Source organism: Hylaeus anthracinus, unplaced genomic scaffold (assembly GCF_026225885.1).
Source record: "Hylaeus anthracinus isolate JK02 unplaced genomic scaffold, UHH_iyHylAnth1.0_haploid 12002, whole genome shotgun sequence".
NCBI classification, from domain to species: domain Eukaryota; kingdom Metazoa; phylum Arthropoda; class Insecta; order Hymenoptera; family Colletidae; genus Hylaeus; species Hylaeus anthracinus.
Genome location: NW_026534349.1, coordinates 3,271,053 through 3,290,975, shown reverse-complemented (window position 1 = coordinate 3,290,975; position 19,923 = coordinate 3,271,053). Strand labels below are relative to the sequence as shown.

General features: G+C 43.3%; 1 protein-coding gene across 2 annotated transcripts in view; it reads left to right on the top strand.

Annotated features, from left to right (window-relative positions):
* LOC128891542 (cysteine-rich venom protein-like) overlaps positions 1-19,492 on the top strand; it is a 59,031-nt gene extending 39,539 nt beyond the window's left edge. For both annotated transcript variants that reach the window (XM_054151102.1, XM_054151101.1), the window contains exons 2-6: positions 4,800-4,897; positions 8,662-8,798; positions 13,920-14,065; positions 15,975-16,181; positions 18,876-19,492. In XM_054151102.1, coding sequence (XP_054007077.1) covers positions 4,816-4,897; positions 8,662-8,798; positions 13,920-14,065; positions 15,975-16,181; positions 18,876-19,131 — 828 coding nt within the window. In that variant the 5' untranslated portion in view covers positions 4,800-4,815 and the 3' untranslated portion in view covers positions 19,132-19,492. The remainder of the gene's footprint in view (positions 1-4,799; positions 4,898-8,661; positions 8,799-13,919; positions 14,066-15,974; positions 16,182-18,875) is intronic.
* The last annotated feature ends 431 nt before the right edge of the window (positions 19,493-19,923 follow it).

Below are 19,923 nucleotides of genomic sequence, written 5' to 3'. Positions count from 1 at the left end.
TCGTTTATTTTGGTTATACGATATATTTGTGCATGTTTATATTAACGGTGAAGCTCCTTTTGGAGAAAAGCCTGCATTTTGGATTTGTATCATTGTTTTTCAATTAATTTCTGGGAGAGTAATAAGAATTTCAAATGCAAAGTCTCTGTAAAAGCTTCATCGTCAAATATTCTACAAGTAAAATAGAGTTAAACTCAAATTTTTAGTGCTCATGTCCCTGGTATATGTCCCTGGTATTATACATCGTCTTAAAATCAATTAGAATCTGAAATGCAGGAGTGTATATAACGAAACATAAAAACATTGGACATCAAATGCCACCGTTTTCTCTTCTCCTGAAAGCTTTCAAGATATAAATTTTCTTTCGCCAAAGATGGCTTTCGTTCCCAGTTGCTCTACGAGTTTGCCTCTATCTTGAATATCGATACGTCTCGTTAAAAATGATGTGGTCTTTTGTGCGCGATGCTTCGTCCTGCATCTCGTTATTTCGCCATTGTCTGCTTAGTTTTCATGCGAAAATCCCGATAATAATTCCGACGGAAGTAGGTGGCTTCAGTAGTCGAGATGAATTCTGGTCAGACTTGGCTTGACCCTATCCACGCTATTACTACTCGCATCGAGGCACGAAAACCGCAGCCTCCACCTTTGACAGTCCTCTCTCAGCATCCTAACAAATTAGAGTGATCGTACTCCGTGTCTATACAGTGTCCACCAAAACTGAAATTCCCTTTTCGTAAATTTATTTAACTTGCATAATTCGACAAACACTATGACTGTTGAAATTCGAAAATTCTATAATAGAAAATAAGAAAAGTGTAGAAATATAGTATAAAATTATGCAATAATGTTCTTAATATAATTTCGGGCATGTTCGTTTCGCCATGCAGTTCCTTATTCAGCAACTTATCGTACGGGATGTTTACTCGTCCATATTTGCCACTCTACATTCGCCAGCTTTCATTATTTGCTTTTTCGGTGACTGGGCGTCTGCGGAGCTACGTCTGAATTTACTTATCGCAGAATGAGATAAATATCGGAGCGTGCACCTCGCGTCATCGTGTTTGGAGAGTGTTGCAGATCTAGTTTACGCTTTAATCTCGCGTATGTGCTTCGGGACCGATTCGTAACCCAGTTTATGGAACTCGGAGAAATCTTCTAAATCATAATCAACTCGAACGCGCCGCGTGGATCGCGGAATATTCTGTGTATTAGTAGAACATCCTCTAATATTAGCAACGCGGAATATTCGGTTCTGTAGAAAATTAATTAACATAAATCTCTCGAGCGATAGTGGGTCGCGTAGAACCGTGGTCGTAGATTTAAACGAATTTTCGTCGAGTGTATCTCGATTCTAAGGAGCCTCCAGTCTATAGTGGGAGACTGGAGACTATAAAAACCTGGGTAATTCAATCAACTTTAGAATTCTATAAAGACAAGCGACTGAATTAATAAAAAAGTGTAGCGAATAAATATTTCTAATTCAAATAAAGAAGAGCTCTTTCACAACAACAACAAAATTGAGCACTGCTATTTTCCTCAACCCTCTGTTGAAGTAGTTATCGCATGGACACCCTGTAGTGTCCATCGAGTTGGGAGCAGGGTGAATGCTACATCGCGAATTTATGAATAAATGTCTGCTTCGTTTTTTGGTACCTTTCCAGTGGTTTCCCTTGGCTCGTGTAATGCTTGCTCATTTTTCTAATTGGAATGCAATGAGGGTACCAAGTAAAATGCTGTTAGAGGTAATTTTACTGTATGCAAAAGAGGGATCTCGATGAAATACGGTGGGTTTGTACCGCGATACGGATCGCGGGTGGAATTAATTTTCGGTTGAATTATGACTCACCGCGATACACGTTTTTGTTTATCGGCCTTGGGGATATTTGCATAAAATTTGGACCGTTTAACGGGGAGAATAATTTTAAAAGGAAACGAATTCCCTTGCAGACGTACATTTTTCGCGTTTGTCCGCAGCTGCTCGAAGTTATTGGTACGTTTAATTATGATTAATGTAGAGAATCATAATTAGTACTGTATTAAAGTACCACGATTTAATGTTATATATCCTCGAAATCGAACATCAAAGATGCTTTCTCCCTTGCCAGACGCTTTTTACATCTTTCGTTTATATTTTCGCTGCTTGGAATCTCCCTCGTACCCTTCTCCCTCGCTTTCGGGAATGTCTGAGACGATTCAGGTTAATCGATGCAAGGTAGTTTATGATATAGAGAAAACACTCGCGTCTCTTTTGATGTTGTAACGCTTTTTCCTCCTTTTTCCATCGATCTCTGATCGGTCGAGCTTGAAATCGGCACGGGACACGAGCTCGCGAACCATTTGCTCTCAGGTATCGAGGCTGAAAGTGTAACGTTACTCCGAGCAGCGAATGTTTGGCAAAATTTCAAACCTATCCAAGAGTAAACTCCTTTCGCTGAATAAGCAGACTGAAATTGGCGAGGATGGACAAGCCTGATCGGGACGAAATGTAAACCAAGGGATGGTTCGCTGGTTTGTTGCATATATGTACGACTGGTATATATTAAAATTTTAATGGAATCGATGAATGGAATGACCGAATGGAATAAGGTGATGGAATTAGCGTGGTTCATTGAAGTCTATAAAATACTGTATATTATAATTCACAGTCTCAAATGTTTCGCCCTATTTAATCACCCTCTAAAATCTACCCCAAAGACGATCAAAAACTGATCAAAACCAATCTGAAATAAATATAGAAGTACCGAAAGAATAAAACTGTCGCGACCAAAAATATTTAGCGTTCCTAGCTTTTTTTAAATGGTTTAGTCTATCGATTATCGAGAATATCAGTCCACCTAATCGTCCGATTTTCCGCGCCATAGTCAAAGCACTCACACGTGAAAAACGTTGGCAAATACGCTTTCGAGGCGCACGTCACCGATTACGTTTAACACAATCTGTCTTTGTTCACGTTGTTCGCCTTTGAGGCAGTTTCCTCTGCCACTGACGTCGGCAGCCCTCGTCGCGACGGTGGACATCCCTGTTTCGCGTTCCCTAAATAATGAAATTTGCCTCTGAAACGGGGAATTGTGATTAATGGCAGGCGGAGACGACGCGAGTTTCCTCGTTCACGGTTTTCAACGTAACGCGAATTTCGCGACATGATCCCTGACGAAGTTCTTAAAAATAACGAAATTTCAAATTGACGAGCTTTGTTGTAAAACGATATTAAATGGGCTCCAAAGAAAGGAAACGGTTAATTGAGTATTAAGTGGTCGGACTTCTTTGCTTGGGGTGCAGTGGAATGAAAGTTAATTACCATTGAATTACAAAGGACCTTGAAAATGAATATTATTGAAACTCTATGGAATTGCTGATACTTTAATTTATGCCAAAGGATCGTGACAGGAAACGGCTGTGCGACAATTGCTCGCGAAAAGATTAAATAGAATGTTGCACCCTTCGTTTCAATTCTTCAGTTAATTAATTTCGATTTTTTGCAAGTCTGTACTTCGTGTTCCACATCGAACGAGACTATTTCGCGTAAGCTGGCTTCATTATGTTTCCGTTCGCCGGTGGCGAGGTATTTATTAAAGAAAACCTCTTACGAAGCTTCTTATCTTCCCCTTTTCCGCGACGAAATGACGTCGCGTGCTCGTATCCGCTTCTGATAGGCGGGCGTACGTGCGCGAAAACGGAAAATCAGGAACGAGAAGCGAAGCAGCCGGCCAGAAAAGAGCAGGAAATGAAAACATAAGAGACCTAAAAGGGGACGCGACATTAACAGTTTAGCCTACTTTGATGACCCCGAAATTGAAAAATGTTTCGTGGCTTATTTCTGAAAAACAATTGCACCCACCAATTTCAAAGTTTATGCAACCGTTCGTTTATTTAAATAGAATCCGAACGAGATGTTTAATTAAATTTTTCTTGAAAATTGAATGTTAAAACCATAGAAATAAATACAATTCCAGCGACATTAATAAATTTTGGTTCGAATGAAAACTTCATTTTCCTAGGCAATAAAGCGATACAGAAACAAATTCTGCGCCTGATCGATATTAAATTAAACTCTTCAAGAACCATAACCATTACTCAACGCGAAAGCTAGCAGGATTATTCCGTTTCAGCTTTCACGATCTCGTATAACAAACAGGGTAATATTACCACTGGAAATAATTATTTTATTAAAAGATCCTGGTGGAAAACGTATAAAAAAGAAATATATCACGGTTTTCCGTGAACCTTACTCTACAAGATCTCTAATTTTTTAATCTGTTCGAGCGCACTGTTTTGAAAAAGTCCAGCTTTAGTAGAGGAAACTCGCAGCCCTTGAGTGCACTTTCGCAGGACGCAGTCTTCCTGGCTTACCGTTTTATTTTCACGTTTTTACGTTCGGCGAAGTCGATCCAGGTTTTTGAAATACGTACACCGCCAAGGAAACCTTCAAAGACGACGTGATATTTTTTGTTGGGTGGTCACGTGTAACTAATCGGTCAAGTGAGGATTAAGAGAACCGATAGAAAAATTAGACGATTAATTTTAAATAATTAGAGGACACACGACGTCTTCGTGCTTCCGCAACGATGTTATTATTAGGAAAATGTGAAATGAAATATTATGGTAATATAGGAATTGGTATTTTCTGAGGTACGTAGCGCGCGAAACCATAATTCCTTTCCAACTACATGGGCGTTCGAGGAGTCACGCAAGCCTTACATCATATCGCACGGATGTTACGCTGTCCCCTTAAGGTTTTAAATTCCCCCTGCAACTTTTTATCAGTTTTATGGGATAACATGTCCGTTCGTGTGTTCCAGGTCGTAATCGAAAATTATGAGGTGGCTGTGGATTATCGTCCTGATAGCTCTGGCGCTGCCGGCGGCCGTGCCACGGAAGACGCATCGCAGTAAACCCAGTAAAGTATCATTTATTTCAATCGTTTCTCTCCTTCCACCTCCGAAAACGTTGCTAATTGCTAGGACTGTCCAATGTTCCGTGCTAAAACCTTTAAAACAAACTTCACTTGACCATTTATACGAAAAATATTCCCTCCTAACCACGTAGAATTAAACTGCTCTGGTTACACGGGATGCTGTGTACACGGTTTATATCGGGAACCCTATTGTTGATACGAATACAGGTCGTGGAAGCCTTGAAAGTTTCATTCAGCTAGACTACAACGCGGAGTCTCCGATTTCGTGCTTGCATCGCGATGAAAATACGTACATATTGTATTCCCTCCGAAGCCTCCAATAACAAATTTCGTAGGTGGAATTTCTAATACGACATCCCAGACTCGTTTAACGTTTGCGCGACATTTTCACGCAGATTGAATACTCCTTATCCAACTTTCATTCGCTAATAGGTATTCTGAAAATGATATAAAAGACTCGTGATGACAAAAATTTCACCATTGTGTCTAAGAAGTTGCTCTCACTTTTTTTTTTTTATTAATAATAGCAATCGTTCCAATGCTTTAACCGCAGAGGTTTCCTGAAAAATTCCACGAGTATTAATTATGCGCAGCTGTTACGGTTCCGATCTTCGTCGTCTCTATTTTTGGGGTTGGAAAAAAGTAGCGACACAAAGTATCTGTAAACAACGCTCAGGGATGCTGTAGTGTATATACGCCGCTATAGTTCCGCGAGTATTCGGGGAATTCCATAATCTACGAGCAGAATTTATGCAGAAGAAAACCTGTACGAAGATACGAGAACGTGTCGCAAATTTTCTCGCGCAATAACAAGGACGTTTCGCGCTCTCTGATATCTTCTGTTTTATACTCCCACGGTCTTTATCTCTGATATTTAAAATTCAACTCGGTTTCAACGGCACGGTGAACGTTATCGGTGAAAATGCGGGTCGCGAATTGTGATCTGCAAACAATTTATGTCCGTACACACAGGCTAGCCTATTTTTCACTTTAGTCGTTATTCGAGCTAGATATTTACGGCGGCGAGCTTGAAATTTAACATGTCCACATGTCCAAATATAAATGATACTCTGATTAGTATTATTACTAGTACGTCGCAATTTTAGTAGAATTTTGGAGGACATTTTTGCTCTCGTTATTTTACACGAAAAATAAAATCGGAAACGTGGAATGAAGTTTTTACAATCCTTGCCTTGTTTTCGAGGAAAACAATTTTGAAATTGTTTGGGGCCCGCATTTCACCGGAATTTTGTTTATTTCATATCGATAGAAATGTCGATCACGCTCGAACGCAATGTTTTTACCTGTGTAAAGGTAAAAACGTGTAATCAAAAATTCTATTTCTGTTTTTATAATTGACGCACGCACGCTAACATCGCAGTCAAATAACATAACGCAGTTCTCAGAAGTAATTTTTTCTGCAAAACTATATCGTAGATGTTAGTACGTCTGCAAAATTTATTCTACGTTTTTGGTTCACTTTTGCGTGTACAAAGCCCTGTCTGTCAATCGCACCACATGTCACGGAACGCTCTGTGTTTTTTCTTTTTGTAAATGGTCGCACGCGAAATGTTACAAATAATTTCGTACGAGCGCCGTGCACGGTTTGAAACGAACTCGTTGAAACTGAGCGAAATATGATGTCCAGCAGAATTTCGATGTAAACGTAAAACACTCTGTCGCTTTTATTAATACAATAACGCGCACGACGTGAGAATACAGTTTAAAGTATGGTATAATTAACAGAGTGGTTTCCATCGATAGCACGCATTTATAACTCGGAAGTGGTCTGCAATGACAGGTCTGTTCGTGAAGTTTCAATAATCACGCGGGAGGAGGATAAAATAACGAAACGTGCACACAAAGTAACATTCTCGCGATAATAATGGGTTTCGTTTAATTTCGAAAACATACTTCGTATCGGGACATTTAATTGCATACCCTGGTTTCTGAATTGAACATTTTATTTTAGTTATAGTTACTCTCTGGCTAGTCGATACACCTTGAATTATTGCTATACCGCGGATCATTGTGCATCTTTACCTTATAAAATGTTCGCAAACGTACCTACAAAAATTGAACACAAATAGGAATTTATTTTACTCTGCAATTATAATATGAATTTTGTTATATTATCGCGTACTAATTATCGCATACAACTTGCGAAAGAAATTTTCAGGACAACCTAATGCTAAATTCACCCTGACAGAGTTAGGCTGGCCAGGTCACGCGGAATCATTGGAAATTATCCGTTGTTGAGACCATTCTCAAATCATCCAATCTCCACTGTCATTCGCTAAGCTCCCGAGCGCAGACAAAGATCTCCTTGTAACTTGATCTCCTTGTAAATTCCTCGCGATCCTAATTTATTGGGTTACGAATTCGAGGGATCAGACGTTATCCACTCGTATCTTGATAAAATCTCGGTCGAAACAATCTCAGACCCTAATTTAACATTTGGCCCATCGTGGGTCAGCTCCTGGCAAAGTGAATAGCTCGCTCACGAGTTAGGGTCAAATGGTCGATCCTACTTAGGGTTCGAAACAAAGTTCTGGAATAATTCATCGCTTGACGACGTTTATCTTTCGTAGTTAAACTCGCGGGGAATTTCCTTAGACAAATGTTGGCCTTTCAATCGGAAAATCGAGCCGTAATTTATGTCACGAATATACGATTTTAATGGGCTTGACGTTTTTGGTAACATTAAGAAACTTCTTTAAGCTTTAGAAAATTTGTCCGACGTTTGAATCGACGTGGTTGGATCGAAGACAGCAGCATTTATCTGCAGGAGCTACAAGGGAGCTTTGGGTACAGCGCTATCGAGATTCAATATAAATCCGGGGCTCATAATTTTCACGAATTTTTTCGCCAAGTCCCTGACACAAAAGTTCGCCCCATAGATTCGCCAGAAAATGGTCTGCTGATGTCGAGGAAAGGGTTTTCTCGTTCGTTTTGCGCCGCGGCGAAAATCTCGACGCAGCTGTCGTCGAATCTGCGTCCCAAAGAAACTCGTACTCCGTATTTACTCGAGGGTGAATTTAGAGAACCACGACGCTCGTAATAAATCAGTTCTGCAACGAGTTTCAGTTTTCATTTACAATATACATTATTTGAGTTCTTTCTTTTGAAACCGATGTACTTAATATTTCGATACTTGGATCTTGAACTCTTGGGCTCTTAGAGTCTTTATTTTTAACATTTTTCTCAATTCTTCGTTTCTTTACAATTCTTTAATTTCTTCCATTCCTCGGTGTCTGAACACTTCGTTGCGATCAATTCTTCAATTTCTTCATTCATCGACGTGTTCGATTCCTCGGTTTCTCAATTCTTCGATGTGTTCAATTCGTCAGTTTTAGACTTCTTTTGAATTCTAGCCTTCTCCGATTCTACGATTCGAGTTCTTCTCGATCACCTTTAATTCTACCAAAGAAACTTTGAAACATTTCAACGCGTTATTCTGAAAGAACGCGTTTCCAGTAGCCGTATTCCAAGGGAAATTCTCTCGCTGCATCTGATTTTCGAGATGGGGCGTCGCATCCAGCGGCAGCTGTAAGGTTGAAGGGTATGAAAATAGAATGTTATTGCTCGTTTGGACGTAGCCGAAGCAGTCGATATTCCCCTTTAAAGCGGACACTTGTTCCGCCGCGAAAGGGGGAGGAAATGGGGCAACGCGTATAGAGAGGACTTTTATTGGCAACGAATATCGGTTATCGCGACCTGAGAGGAACGTTTGCCTTTGCTTGCAGCGCCGAGGCTCTACGGCGAGAGGGTGCCCGTCAAGTTAATCAGGACTAGCAACAGCAAGGTCAGGCAGAAGATCGTCGATACTCACAACCACTTTCGCACCCAGGTCAAACCTTCCGCCGCTAACATGCTCGTAATGGTAAGTACTTGGCAAGCTTCCTATCGATTATGTATCGGAAAATTTACATTGGGCGTTTCTGATTCTCCCGAGGCACTTGTAACTCCTCCTTGTAAGGACGAAAAAGGAATTTCGATTAAAAATTCCTGTTCTCGTCGGGGTGAAATAATTATTTTACTATCGGCCCATCAAGTGGACTTGGTTTCAGAAAATTTGAAAAATTCTCGTCCATCCTCTTCCAAGACTCTATAAACAGTATCAAACCATTTGCATCGCACGGAAAAGTGGAAAATTCTTTTTTTCGTATTCGAATGAATTTAATATCGTCTAAACGAAGGATTTGTTATTTTCTTTTAGTCGATTATATCTCAAGAGTAATAAGACAGATGAAATCTAATTATTTTGCGCAAACATGACAAGACTTGACACGGTCGATGCATAAAACCACGTAGGAATGATCACACCGATAAAATGTATCTCTTCCCAAGAAATCTACGTGAACACAAACTTGTCAACGATGATAAGCTCACCATCCCCCAATCCTTCACAACTCCAAGCGCTCTCTGAGCGTAGAGGAATGTCTCCAAAAGACGCTTCAGTTCTCAAGAAACAATCTAACCAAGTAGAGATAACGAACGGCCTCCAATCTCCTCAGTCTCAACTTTCCGCGGTGCCACGATCCCAATTTTTGCCCGTGAACGCAAATCTCGACGGAGGCGATCGCGTTAAGCGCGAGCCAATCGTAATTTCCACGGATCGGAAGCCCGAGGAATCCCGAGACGATTCCATCTGGAAGAGTGCTGGAAAATTACCAGCGGGGTATCCGCGCCGCGGGATTTCGCCCGGTGATCCAGCGAAATCGATGGAACTTCAAAGCCTGGCGAGGAAGACCGATCGAGGAAGCGAGGAGGTTTAAGGGGTTGAGAAGCGGCCCTCGCCTCGCGTCTTTCAGGGTTATGAGACCGTAATGCGTTCAGAGGAGACGAACAGGGCCGTGGGGCTGTTTCTATCGATGCGAGAGCTCGTGTCCACGGACAATGTTGGAACCTCCATGTTGGAACGTGATCGCTCTGAAAGACGCTCGCCTTTTCCTGACTCATCGTTCTCGTTCACCTTCGAGATACAATTTCTGAACGATTCGAGGGACCAGGGTCCGGGATGTTGCCTGATATTCGAGGCAATTTTGCCGACACTGCTAGTTCCAGACTAGAATCGGGGGTTCCTTGGTACCCGAGACCAACACCTTGAAGATTTATTAATCTTACTCGACAAATGGAGGGAGATTTTTTTCTCAAGAAAGTCCACAAGAGAGATTTTGGTTTCTCGTGGGTGCTGATGCTGGTTTCGATGTCGCAGTGTACTCTGTGGGGAAATACCGTCTCCTAATTCTCTTATTAAACTTACTAAAATCTCTATTTAATCTTCGTGAACAAAATTCTCGAATCTTGGCTACAATAGCGGCGCGAACCCACCCTTGAAACATAAAAAAAATTACGATTCAATCCTTTCTCGAAACGAAAACTAATCATTCCACTCCACTCCTCCGTGTTATTTTCTCCAGAACGTGGAATCGATTCCGTCGACTTCCGCGAGCATTCTCGTTACGTTCAAAAGTACCCAATAGAAAGCACTATCGGTACTTCGTTTACGATTTCCGAAATGCTCGGTCGAGAAAGAGCTGAACCGAAATCCCGCGGGCTTTATCGCGAGGATGGAAATTACTTTCGGATCGCGTTTGTCCCGACGAGACGTTAAACTTAACGCACCAACTGCAGTTTACATAATCAGGCGTGGCCGCTTTTGGTATAAACAATGTCGTTCTCCTTCGATTTCATTGCGCGGGATCGATAGCGGGATCGATAACGCAATGGAAGTATCCACCGGAAATCTTTCGGTATCATACGTTGCGAAGGAATTGCACGCTCCCGAGGATTCTATGAAACGACCCAGTAACACTTTGTTTGTTTCTTTCCCGTTACCTCTAACTGCGAACTCTCTGCCGAGCTGCGGTAACAACGTGACCGGATTGCCAAGCCAAATGAAGCACGAGGCTTTCAATATTTACGGGGTTACAGGTTGCGACCCTCGTTGGGGTGCTACCGAAGGGGATGGATACGTTGACACGTTGGCTACCAGACAGAACCTTTGTCTCAAGACGATCGGAAAGTATATAATATAATTCTACACGAAGTACATTCCCGCAGAGGCGATCTGTAAATCTTGATGGGGTCCTTTTGTAGCATGCTTTCTAGTGTCAGCTAAAATTCGAGCAACCAAAATCGTTATAACTACCTGAATGTATCGATATGCGTACGAAGATTCATACATATATACATAAATATATAAATTCACAAATACTCGACGCGAGATACCTACGTCAGACTCGTACCACCGTCAAGAAAAGATCTCCACTATCGTTACATCCCGCGAGAAAGGGGCTCCTCGTCATCTCAGCGTTCATAACTCGCTCCCCCGAGACACTTCCAAGGGTTACCACGAAGAATACGAAAGTGTAATACCTGACCCAGTCGACGTGGAAATTCCAATTAAGCCGTACGCGAAAATGACGTTCCCGGCATTAGCAAATAAAGGGTTAAACTCGCTGGAACCGTCGGTTGCCTTTGTGTCCTTGGCTACGCTTCGTTAGCCAGCGCGACAAAAGCAGCTGGCTCGGTTGTTTTTTGAGGAAAGAAAACGCGACCCGGGTACGCAGCTCGTTGCTTCCTCGAAAGGGGATTTGTCTGTTCCGAGGAGAACACACGGTCGTTAGGTTGCCGCGTTACAGATGTTTCCACTCGCTCGAACGGTCAACGATCCGCTTCGGAACGCTTTTAAACGGTCGCTCGAATCGCCTGTTACTTGGAGAGGCTGTCGCACTTGATCAAGTGCAACGGAATAATCGAATCCCGCTGCACTCGTCGGTATGCAAGATTGGTTCTACATGGGAGCGACGTGTTCCACGAGTCCCTTTGAATACGCTGGTAATTTTGCTTTGAGGGAACGCGTGGGAGTTCTTGGGCGCTGTTTGCGAGTCTGCCTGCGACGCGTGGGATCTAACAGGCCCTCTTCGAGGCTGCCAACATTAATGCGAATGTTCACGACGATCAATGTATTCGAGATACTCAAAGATTGGTCTTCCTTGGTTCTTTTAAATATCAGTTTCGATATACCTCGTTATGATTTTTTTCTTTTTTTCTTTTTTCGGGTACACTTTAATTAGGAAGCCTAGACAAAAATGAATTCGGATACATGCTTGTCGCTGAAATGAAATCTACTTCGAGAAATTAACTGCGAGGGAATTCGTTCGAGTTCAACATGTACCTCGTGTAAAAGGAAAATTTAAGTTGTTTCGTACTTTTTTTAACGCCGTCGTTCGTTAAGTCTCCCCGAAACGCTAAGCGTTTTACAAGTTTCACGAAGCAGATTACGCGTTCGAACGTAAAACGGGTGAAAGATTGTTTAAATTGCATTCACAAAAGAGACACCGAGCACAGGGACGCCTGGATACCGGACGCTCAACTGGATACAATTAGTCTAATTGTCTGGAGTCCATTTAACCGAAATAATTGCATTGCATCGCGAACGAAGCGCGTTAATAGAAACACTGGTGCAATTAATAATCGTGGACGGAGGCGTGGAGGGGCGGAGAGAGAGAGGGGGGGAGAGATCTAATTCCGGAGTGAAATAGCTCGGTTCGTTCGCTTTGCGGAGATAATTTCGAATTGGAAACTAGTAACGCGATTCGAGACGTCTGGAGTCGAGGAACGAATTTCCAGATGATTCAAAATAACTTTCAACTCTTTGCAAGTCTTTATCATTTTCAAAGACTTTAACAGTCCTGATGATTCTAAAGAGTTTCGAGACTATCAAGACCGTATGTGGTTCGCAAGTCTCTGAAAGTCTCTGAAAGACTTTCAACGCTACCAGGACTATCATCGTTTGTAAGTTTCTAAAAATCTGAAATAATGTCGGCAACTCCGAAGAGTTTCAAGTCTCTGCAAATCATGTTTCCGCGATGCTTTAAAAATTTGCGAGCCTAAGTATCGAGCCCTAAAGCCGACTCGTTTTCGTCCGGAGAGGATCTCGCGTATGTCGCGTTTTTGATTCGCGTCGGACGGGGTTCGTTACGTCGGATTGGAAGCAAGACGACACGCCGTTAACTCGTTTATACAGCGCGCCGTATACCCTCGCGAGAAAACTTGCATTGTAAACGGCCTCATAAAAATTTATCGCGTCGTCGCTGTACGCGCGATGAATTCATCCATTATACTCATCCCTCGCCGAGATATACGAGCGCGTCGAAATTTTTTAACTGCGAAATACCGTGGGGGAGAATCCCGTCTGCGTCGGAGGGGGTGAACGTTCCCGCGAATAGTTTGCAGACCGGAATTATTCTGGTTCGTATCGATTGGAAATTAAATGTAAATCGTCGACGATGTGAAATCTAGATGCGAAGCGATTCTGTAAAAATTTAATCGTGAACGTTATCTGAATTGAATGAAATATTCAGTCTCGAAGGAGCCTCGTGGCATTTTAATTTTAAAGTAATTCATCTTTCGGAAGAGTGAGTTGAAATTAAGTAAAGTTCAGACAGACAGAAATACGAATCGATTAAGAGAAGCAGAATATATATATATATCGTCGATTCAAAGAGGGTACGTGATATTCGTGAACTAATTAGATATCAATTTCTGACTTTGATTCTGAAATACCCGAGCGACCACCCACACCCTTGCATCTTAATAGACAGTTGTTTAAAACAGTTTATCCTGCGTAATCGTGTTCGACGAGGCGAACGCTAGCTCTCGCTATCCGTGTAATCTTCATGGACATCGCGTGGGCGAGTTACAAGTGTCTGAGGGATACTCGTCCTGGCGGAGGCGTCCGTGCGAGCAGTTTAACACCCTTTCGACGACGGTATGCAATATCGCGTCGTCGAGGGAAGCTATAAATTTTTATGAGGGAACTTGGATCGCAACTGTTACGATTATAACAGGGCTCGTTGCCTGGGAAATTAACGACACCGGTTCGAATAATCGAGGCGGCGTTTTCTTACGGTCGCTTTGGTTTCATGGGCCAAACTGGAACGAGTGCCTTCCGGTTCTTTTAACGCGACTAACTCCGACGAAACGATTGTTTCAGAAGTGGCATCCAGGCTTGGCTAAATCGGCGCAGAGGTGGGCTAATCAGTGTCTGGGATTGGTCCATGACAATGCAACTGGCCTATACTTGGACGGTTTCGGCCAGAGCGGACAAAACATTTTCATAACAACGGGACGAACCCTTTGGTGAGCTCCGAAGTTTATTATTTTAACACGTTGATCGCCACGTTATCCATACGTGGGTGACAGAGCTTTTCACTCAACTTCAACTTCAACAATTAATTTTAATTTTTATAGGGATACAAAATAAGCGATACGACAAGTGTTAGATTCTATAGTTTCTAATTGTTTCGTGACAAAATTTTAGCCCTGTATGCAGTTCAATGTGGATCGGACTGGCAGTCGACGTGTTAATTCTAATTTTATTTGAATTCCAGCGCAATTTGACCCACTTTTTTTTTTTTAAACACATGACGGGATAACGAGGGTACAGTGGACGTTTAACTTTGCACGAGGGAGTATTCTTTCAAACGCTGCCACGCGCAGAGCCCATTCGTTTCTGAAAGGTAGATCTATTACAGCGGATGATTGTTTCGCGGTTCCCGAGCAACCGCGGAATTCTGGCGCACGAAGTGCGGAATTCCAACTGCCAGATATTGTGAAATACCAGTGAAAATCGAATTTCTATTCTCGTTGAATTGGTCCGTCGATACGCTTCGATTAATTGAATTTTTTGTCTTTTCGCGACGACCGCCATCGTTAGGAAAAAAACCAACGTATCTGCTTTCCGTGCTGGAAATTTCTTGCGTTATCAATTCCTGAGTGAACATTTTCGCAAGGAATCGATCACGTTCCGTTTGGGAACGATTGACGTTGAAGCGGAGTCAGTCGTTAAAAAATACACGTCGAATCGAGTAACCTTTTCGAAGTCGGTTCAATCAGAATTACAAGCTTGATCTACTTTAAATCGTTCGAAAAGAGTTTCCATTCTCTTTGGTTGCTCGGGTATAATATCGATTCAATTAATTTCTATTTTATGCCCAAGAGTGACATGAATTTCATTATATCATACCGAGTGTCCTATTTCAGGAAGCGTTCAACTGCACGAAAATGATGTAATTTTAAAAGTTTCAAACTCATCCCCTTCTGTTATTTATACCACGTTTGCTACAGTATATAACAGAATCTTAGAAAACTGGGCGATCGATTATCCAAAAGCTTCCTCTTCCAAATATCGTCGTCTGGCTATGAATAGGATGTTCCACTGCAGGTCTATTCCTGGCTCCCATACATCGAAGACCGTAGCGTTTCAGTGAAAGAGCTGATTATCGTTCAGACACGAAAGTTTCGACCTATTCGGGATTACAATTCGCTATTGTCCTATTTCTGTCTAACGATAACTCGCTTTCGCACTCGTTGGTCTCCTCGGGGAGCCACCTGTTGACGTTCGCCGAACAATTGTCGCCGATGTCACTTCCACGTCTTTCTGTCCTGCGAACAATTCCGATGGAACCGTGGAGCACCACGTCCGTCTCCGTTTTAATTGATTCCATACGATTCTTTCGAACGGAACGTTTCTTCTATTATCTTCCCTGTGACCGGGACATTTCAATGGAGAAAGCTTCATTGGAGTCTAGACGAAACCACCTTTCTCATTGGGATACATCCTTTGCAACCAAACACTAATTCAGAGGATTGTTCTTCTATTGAATTCTGGTATACAGTTTGAGAATGGCAATAGCTCAAAGTCAAACAAAGCGTATACTTTCCATTCAGTCTTTCATTGAAATGCGTCGCTCTTCATACCCAAACACTATAATTTGAAGGATCTCTACTCGAAAGTAGGCCAATTTTGGCAACCCCTCTCCCCATTTCTAGTTTCTCAGTTCGAGTCAGAAAATTGTGCAATACCACTTGAGCAAAGTAAAGCAAAGCATACACTTTCTATTCAATCCTTTATCGAAGTGCCTCCCTCCTTCCTGCTAGGGTACACCCTAAGAAGGTATTATTTAAACATTCATCCCTCCACTCGACTCTGTGAATGCACCCAGAATTCCCGGACGCACCTCTGACCTTTCAACCCCTCTGTTCGCAGGAACTTCCCCATCAGGATGTGGTACATGGAGTACAAAGACTACAAGTACGGGGACGACGAGACAAACGACCTGCACGAGATCGGCCATTACACCCAGATAGCGTGGGCGACGACGCACCTGGTTGGTTGCGGGGTTAGCCACTGCACAGGCGGCAGGGGTCCGTTGGGCAAGGATTTCTTCATGTACGTGTGCAACTACGCCCCAAGGTGAGCATACAGATTAAAACAACGCCGTTCGGCCCGGCTATCCGCCGTGCACAGACTTTGTTATAGACTCGTTTTTTTTTTCCGCGTACAATCAGCCTTCTCCTCGGTTGTAACTACCGCTAATGGAGCTGCGCGGTATCACACCATCCGGAAGAGCCATCCAGTGGTTTCTGCGCGTACTCTCGCACTCCATTATATCGATGTTTGTTCCCCTCCGAACGGGTTCCCCGGGAACTTCATTTTACGTTGGCCGTTACGCGTGGAAAGTGGCTCGCTGGGAGAATAACAATCGCGACTCGAGCTTTAACAGGATTACCTCCCAATTGAAAGATACAGCGTGTTCCGGTGGTCGTGTAACGCGCGCCTGCTTCGAAAATGTTTCGCCGTTTCCGTGTTAGCGGACGTTTAATCTTGCGCTTCGCGGTTTGGCGTCGTTGGAAACGGGATTGTTCCGCGTGGACAGAGATCTCTGTATTGTTCGCTTGAGCGCGGATAGATTTAATCACCGGGATAGGCAGGGGTTAACTCGACGTTTGGAAGTGTTTCTGGGATAGGTCGACTCGTGTTTGAGGATGTTTGTCGTTGGACAGCACGAGGTAATGGTTGAAAATGATATTACACTGGGGTAGGTCGAGTTGTTTCGTGGATCGAAGGAGGCCTTGCGTTGAGAATCAAAGATCGACTCGTGTTTGGGCATGTTTGTCGTTGGATGGAACGAGATAACATTTGAAAATGATTCTGCGCTGTGGCAGGACGAATTAACTCGACGATTGAGAGAGGCTTTGCGTTGAGAATGAAGGCATCGACTCGTGTTTGGAGATATTTGACGTTGAACAGGACGACATACAATTTAAAAATGACTCTGCACCGGCCCTGGAAGAGTCAACTCGTCGATTGAGTGAGCCTTAAATTGTGAATCATTTAAACGTGTCGGAATGATGAAATTTCTCTGTTTATTCTACGATTGGACAAGGATTCCGTTATCTATTTCAGTTATAGAAATAATTGATTCGTTAGGATAGGATTCGATTGGCACTCTCGGCCAAGACTATCGAGTTGTTCCCTCGGTACGCGTTGGAACAGCGAAGCGCGCAATACAGCAGCCGACCCGCGAAAGAACCACTTGTCAGGGGAGAATAAAGAACGCGGGAAACGAGCAGCTAAAGCAAACGCGATACAATGTGGACTACCAACAATACGCTCGTCTATGAGGAGTTGAAGCACCTCGTACGTATTCCCTTCGAGCTTCTCACGATTGCTCCACCGCGCGTGCACCCGCCAACGTACCGTGCACTTTCATTCCAGGCTTTCCGTTATTCTCGTGATTTATCTCGCGTTCCAGAATGAGGACATTTCGCGAATTAATTATTCTCGTCGATGCGTGTAACCTATTTTCAAGTCGATCGGATCGTCGACGATTTATTATAGAAACGCGATCCACGATCGAAAAGATCGATCGCCTGTTTAAGGTAATTAGCTCGACGTTCGCGCGACAACGGACAATCGCGAGTATTCCTGGTCCGACTTGGAATGGACTGGATTTCGACGACCATCGCGTTTCGCACGTTCTTCTGGCACGCTTCGTACAAGCGAATGTTGCTTTTTGCCAACGAACGAATCACGTTTCACCGACTTCGTCCGATGTTTGACCCAGTTCCCACGGGGGAACGCATCTTTTCCTGGTATTTCCCGAGCGTGGCCACTTTTTGGCGACTCGCTACAAATCTCTCGGCAATTAAACCGCGCCGTGGAATCTGGTAGAGAATTTCCGTCGCTCGACATGGCGCACGTGCTGTTTCGAAACAGCTTTTTCCTCCTCGACGCTGTCTCGTTGTATGCGCATGCACTTGTTTCGCCGCGATAGAAATAAGTATGACGAAACAATTTGAAATAATTAGACTGTGGATATGTACGCAAATTTATATTTTTATTTTCACAGATGAAGAAGCGTTAGGTCGAAGTATGTTTCGTCTTACGAATGGTGTAACGTTTCGAATATTCATATATCTGTACACATTCTTGTATATTTTTGCATATCCGTAGTCTAGTTACAATTGATACATAGCTGGCGTGTGTTGGAATCTTGGTATCTTACCTCGATTATTTTTATTCTTAATAGATTAATTTCTCTAACTCGAACAGCAGTGTTTACAAGTAAAAAAAGCTCCGGCGTTCAGCCATAATTTTCCTTCGCCCGTGTTTGGCGCGATCTCGTAATTAATTTCGCATATACACGTAGGGCAGCCGGCCATTTGAATTCAAAACACGGCGCGATGATTGCGGTCGGGACCGCGGCAAAAATACTCTAAATGTAAATTAATTGTGGCCGACGCTCCGTTTGGAAATTGGCTTAAGGTCGTTCCCTGGTGTTTTGGCGACGAGGGGAAAATGGAAGCGTCGAGGGACTGGTAAAGGCGGGCCGACGGTTCTCTGTTAAATCGCGTGCAACATTCAGTGTTTAACAGTCAACGCATACCTAATATGCTTGCTTAAATTCCAGAGGGAAGAGGCACATTAATTTCTTATTAAAATTACCCACGAAGGGTTCGCTGCATTTCTTCATAGGCGAGTTAAAGTTTACTCTTGTCCAGGTTTCATTGAGGCATATAAAAATTGCTGAATTCTATACTCATCCAGCGGTTCTCGTGGTTCCAAAGAATTCCCAGCTAACCACCCCTCGATTCCTGTTCGCAGCGGCAATTACAAGGGTCACCTGGGCCATCCCTACGTGCCTGGGCAGCCTTGCAGCATGTGCAAGGACCATTGCACGCGCAAGAAGCTCTGCACGAACGCCTGTTACTACACCGATCTCTGGTCGAACTGCGCCGAGCTGGTGAGGACGTTTCGGGCCTGGGTCTGCGAGACGAACACCAAGGAGGGTAGAGAACGACGGAAGTTCTGCGGCGCCACTTGCAACTGCAAGGACAAGATCTATTATCATCACGGGTAGTGAACGATCCCCGACGTTGAGGGTCGTTTAGTTTCATCGGCCGATCGATCGACGCGGGATCCACTGCTCGCGAGTCGGCGTGACCGAGTCTGAGAGGTACGGAGATCGTTTCCAAAGATCGAGGCCATGGCGGCCTCTGGGTACCCTACGATCGCCGGCCATCGTATCCTGACTCGATGACAATGGGTGAGCCGTTCGCCATGAGAGTGGTACTTGCCGAGGTTTTCTTTTCTCTTTTTTAAATGGAGATTTCGCAGGGGTCGTTTGGAGAATATGTTTCGTTTTTATTCGAGCAAAGAGTGGAGGGTGGATAGGATTTATTGTACGAGTTCTTTTATTTATTGTATTTATTTATGAATTTGATACAAAATTGAGATAAGGTTTTAAGGTTCCACAAAGTGCACGATGCTCTTCTTCGCGATGCACGTATCTTTATGTTGGCATCGATACGTTTAGCACACGTTTTCCTGGATCAGTCAATTAACGTTCGTATTTCGGTGTAAGACAGGTGTGGAAAAGTTTTTTATACTTGAAAACAGGTCGCGTCACTCTCATAACGAACGGCTCGCGTAGACCACGTAGAACCATCGATCAACAAAGGGAAATACGTTCTCCACTGGACGGGCCCTTTACGTTGAAATGGTCATTCGGGCTCCGCTGGTGAAGTTGTGTCTTTCGTACGGTATCTTTCATTCTTCGTTTTTTTGGTGGAGTTCACGTTCCGTTACGTGCCGTGTCAACCTTCCGTTGCATGAATTTTGTTTCAGCTTTCCAAGAGAGACCTGCTACGTC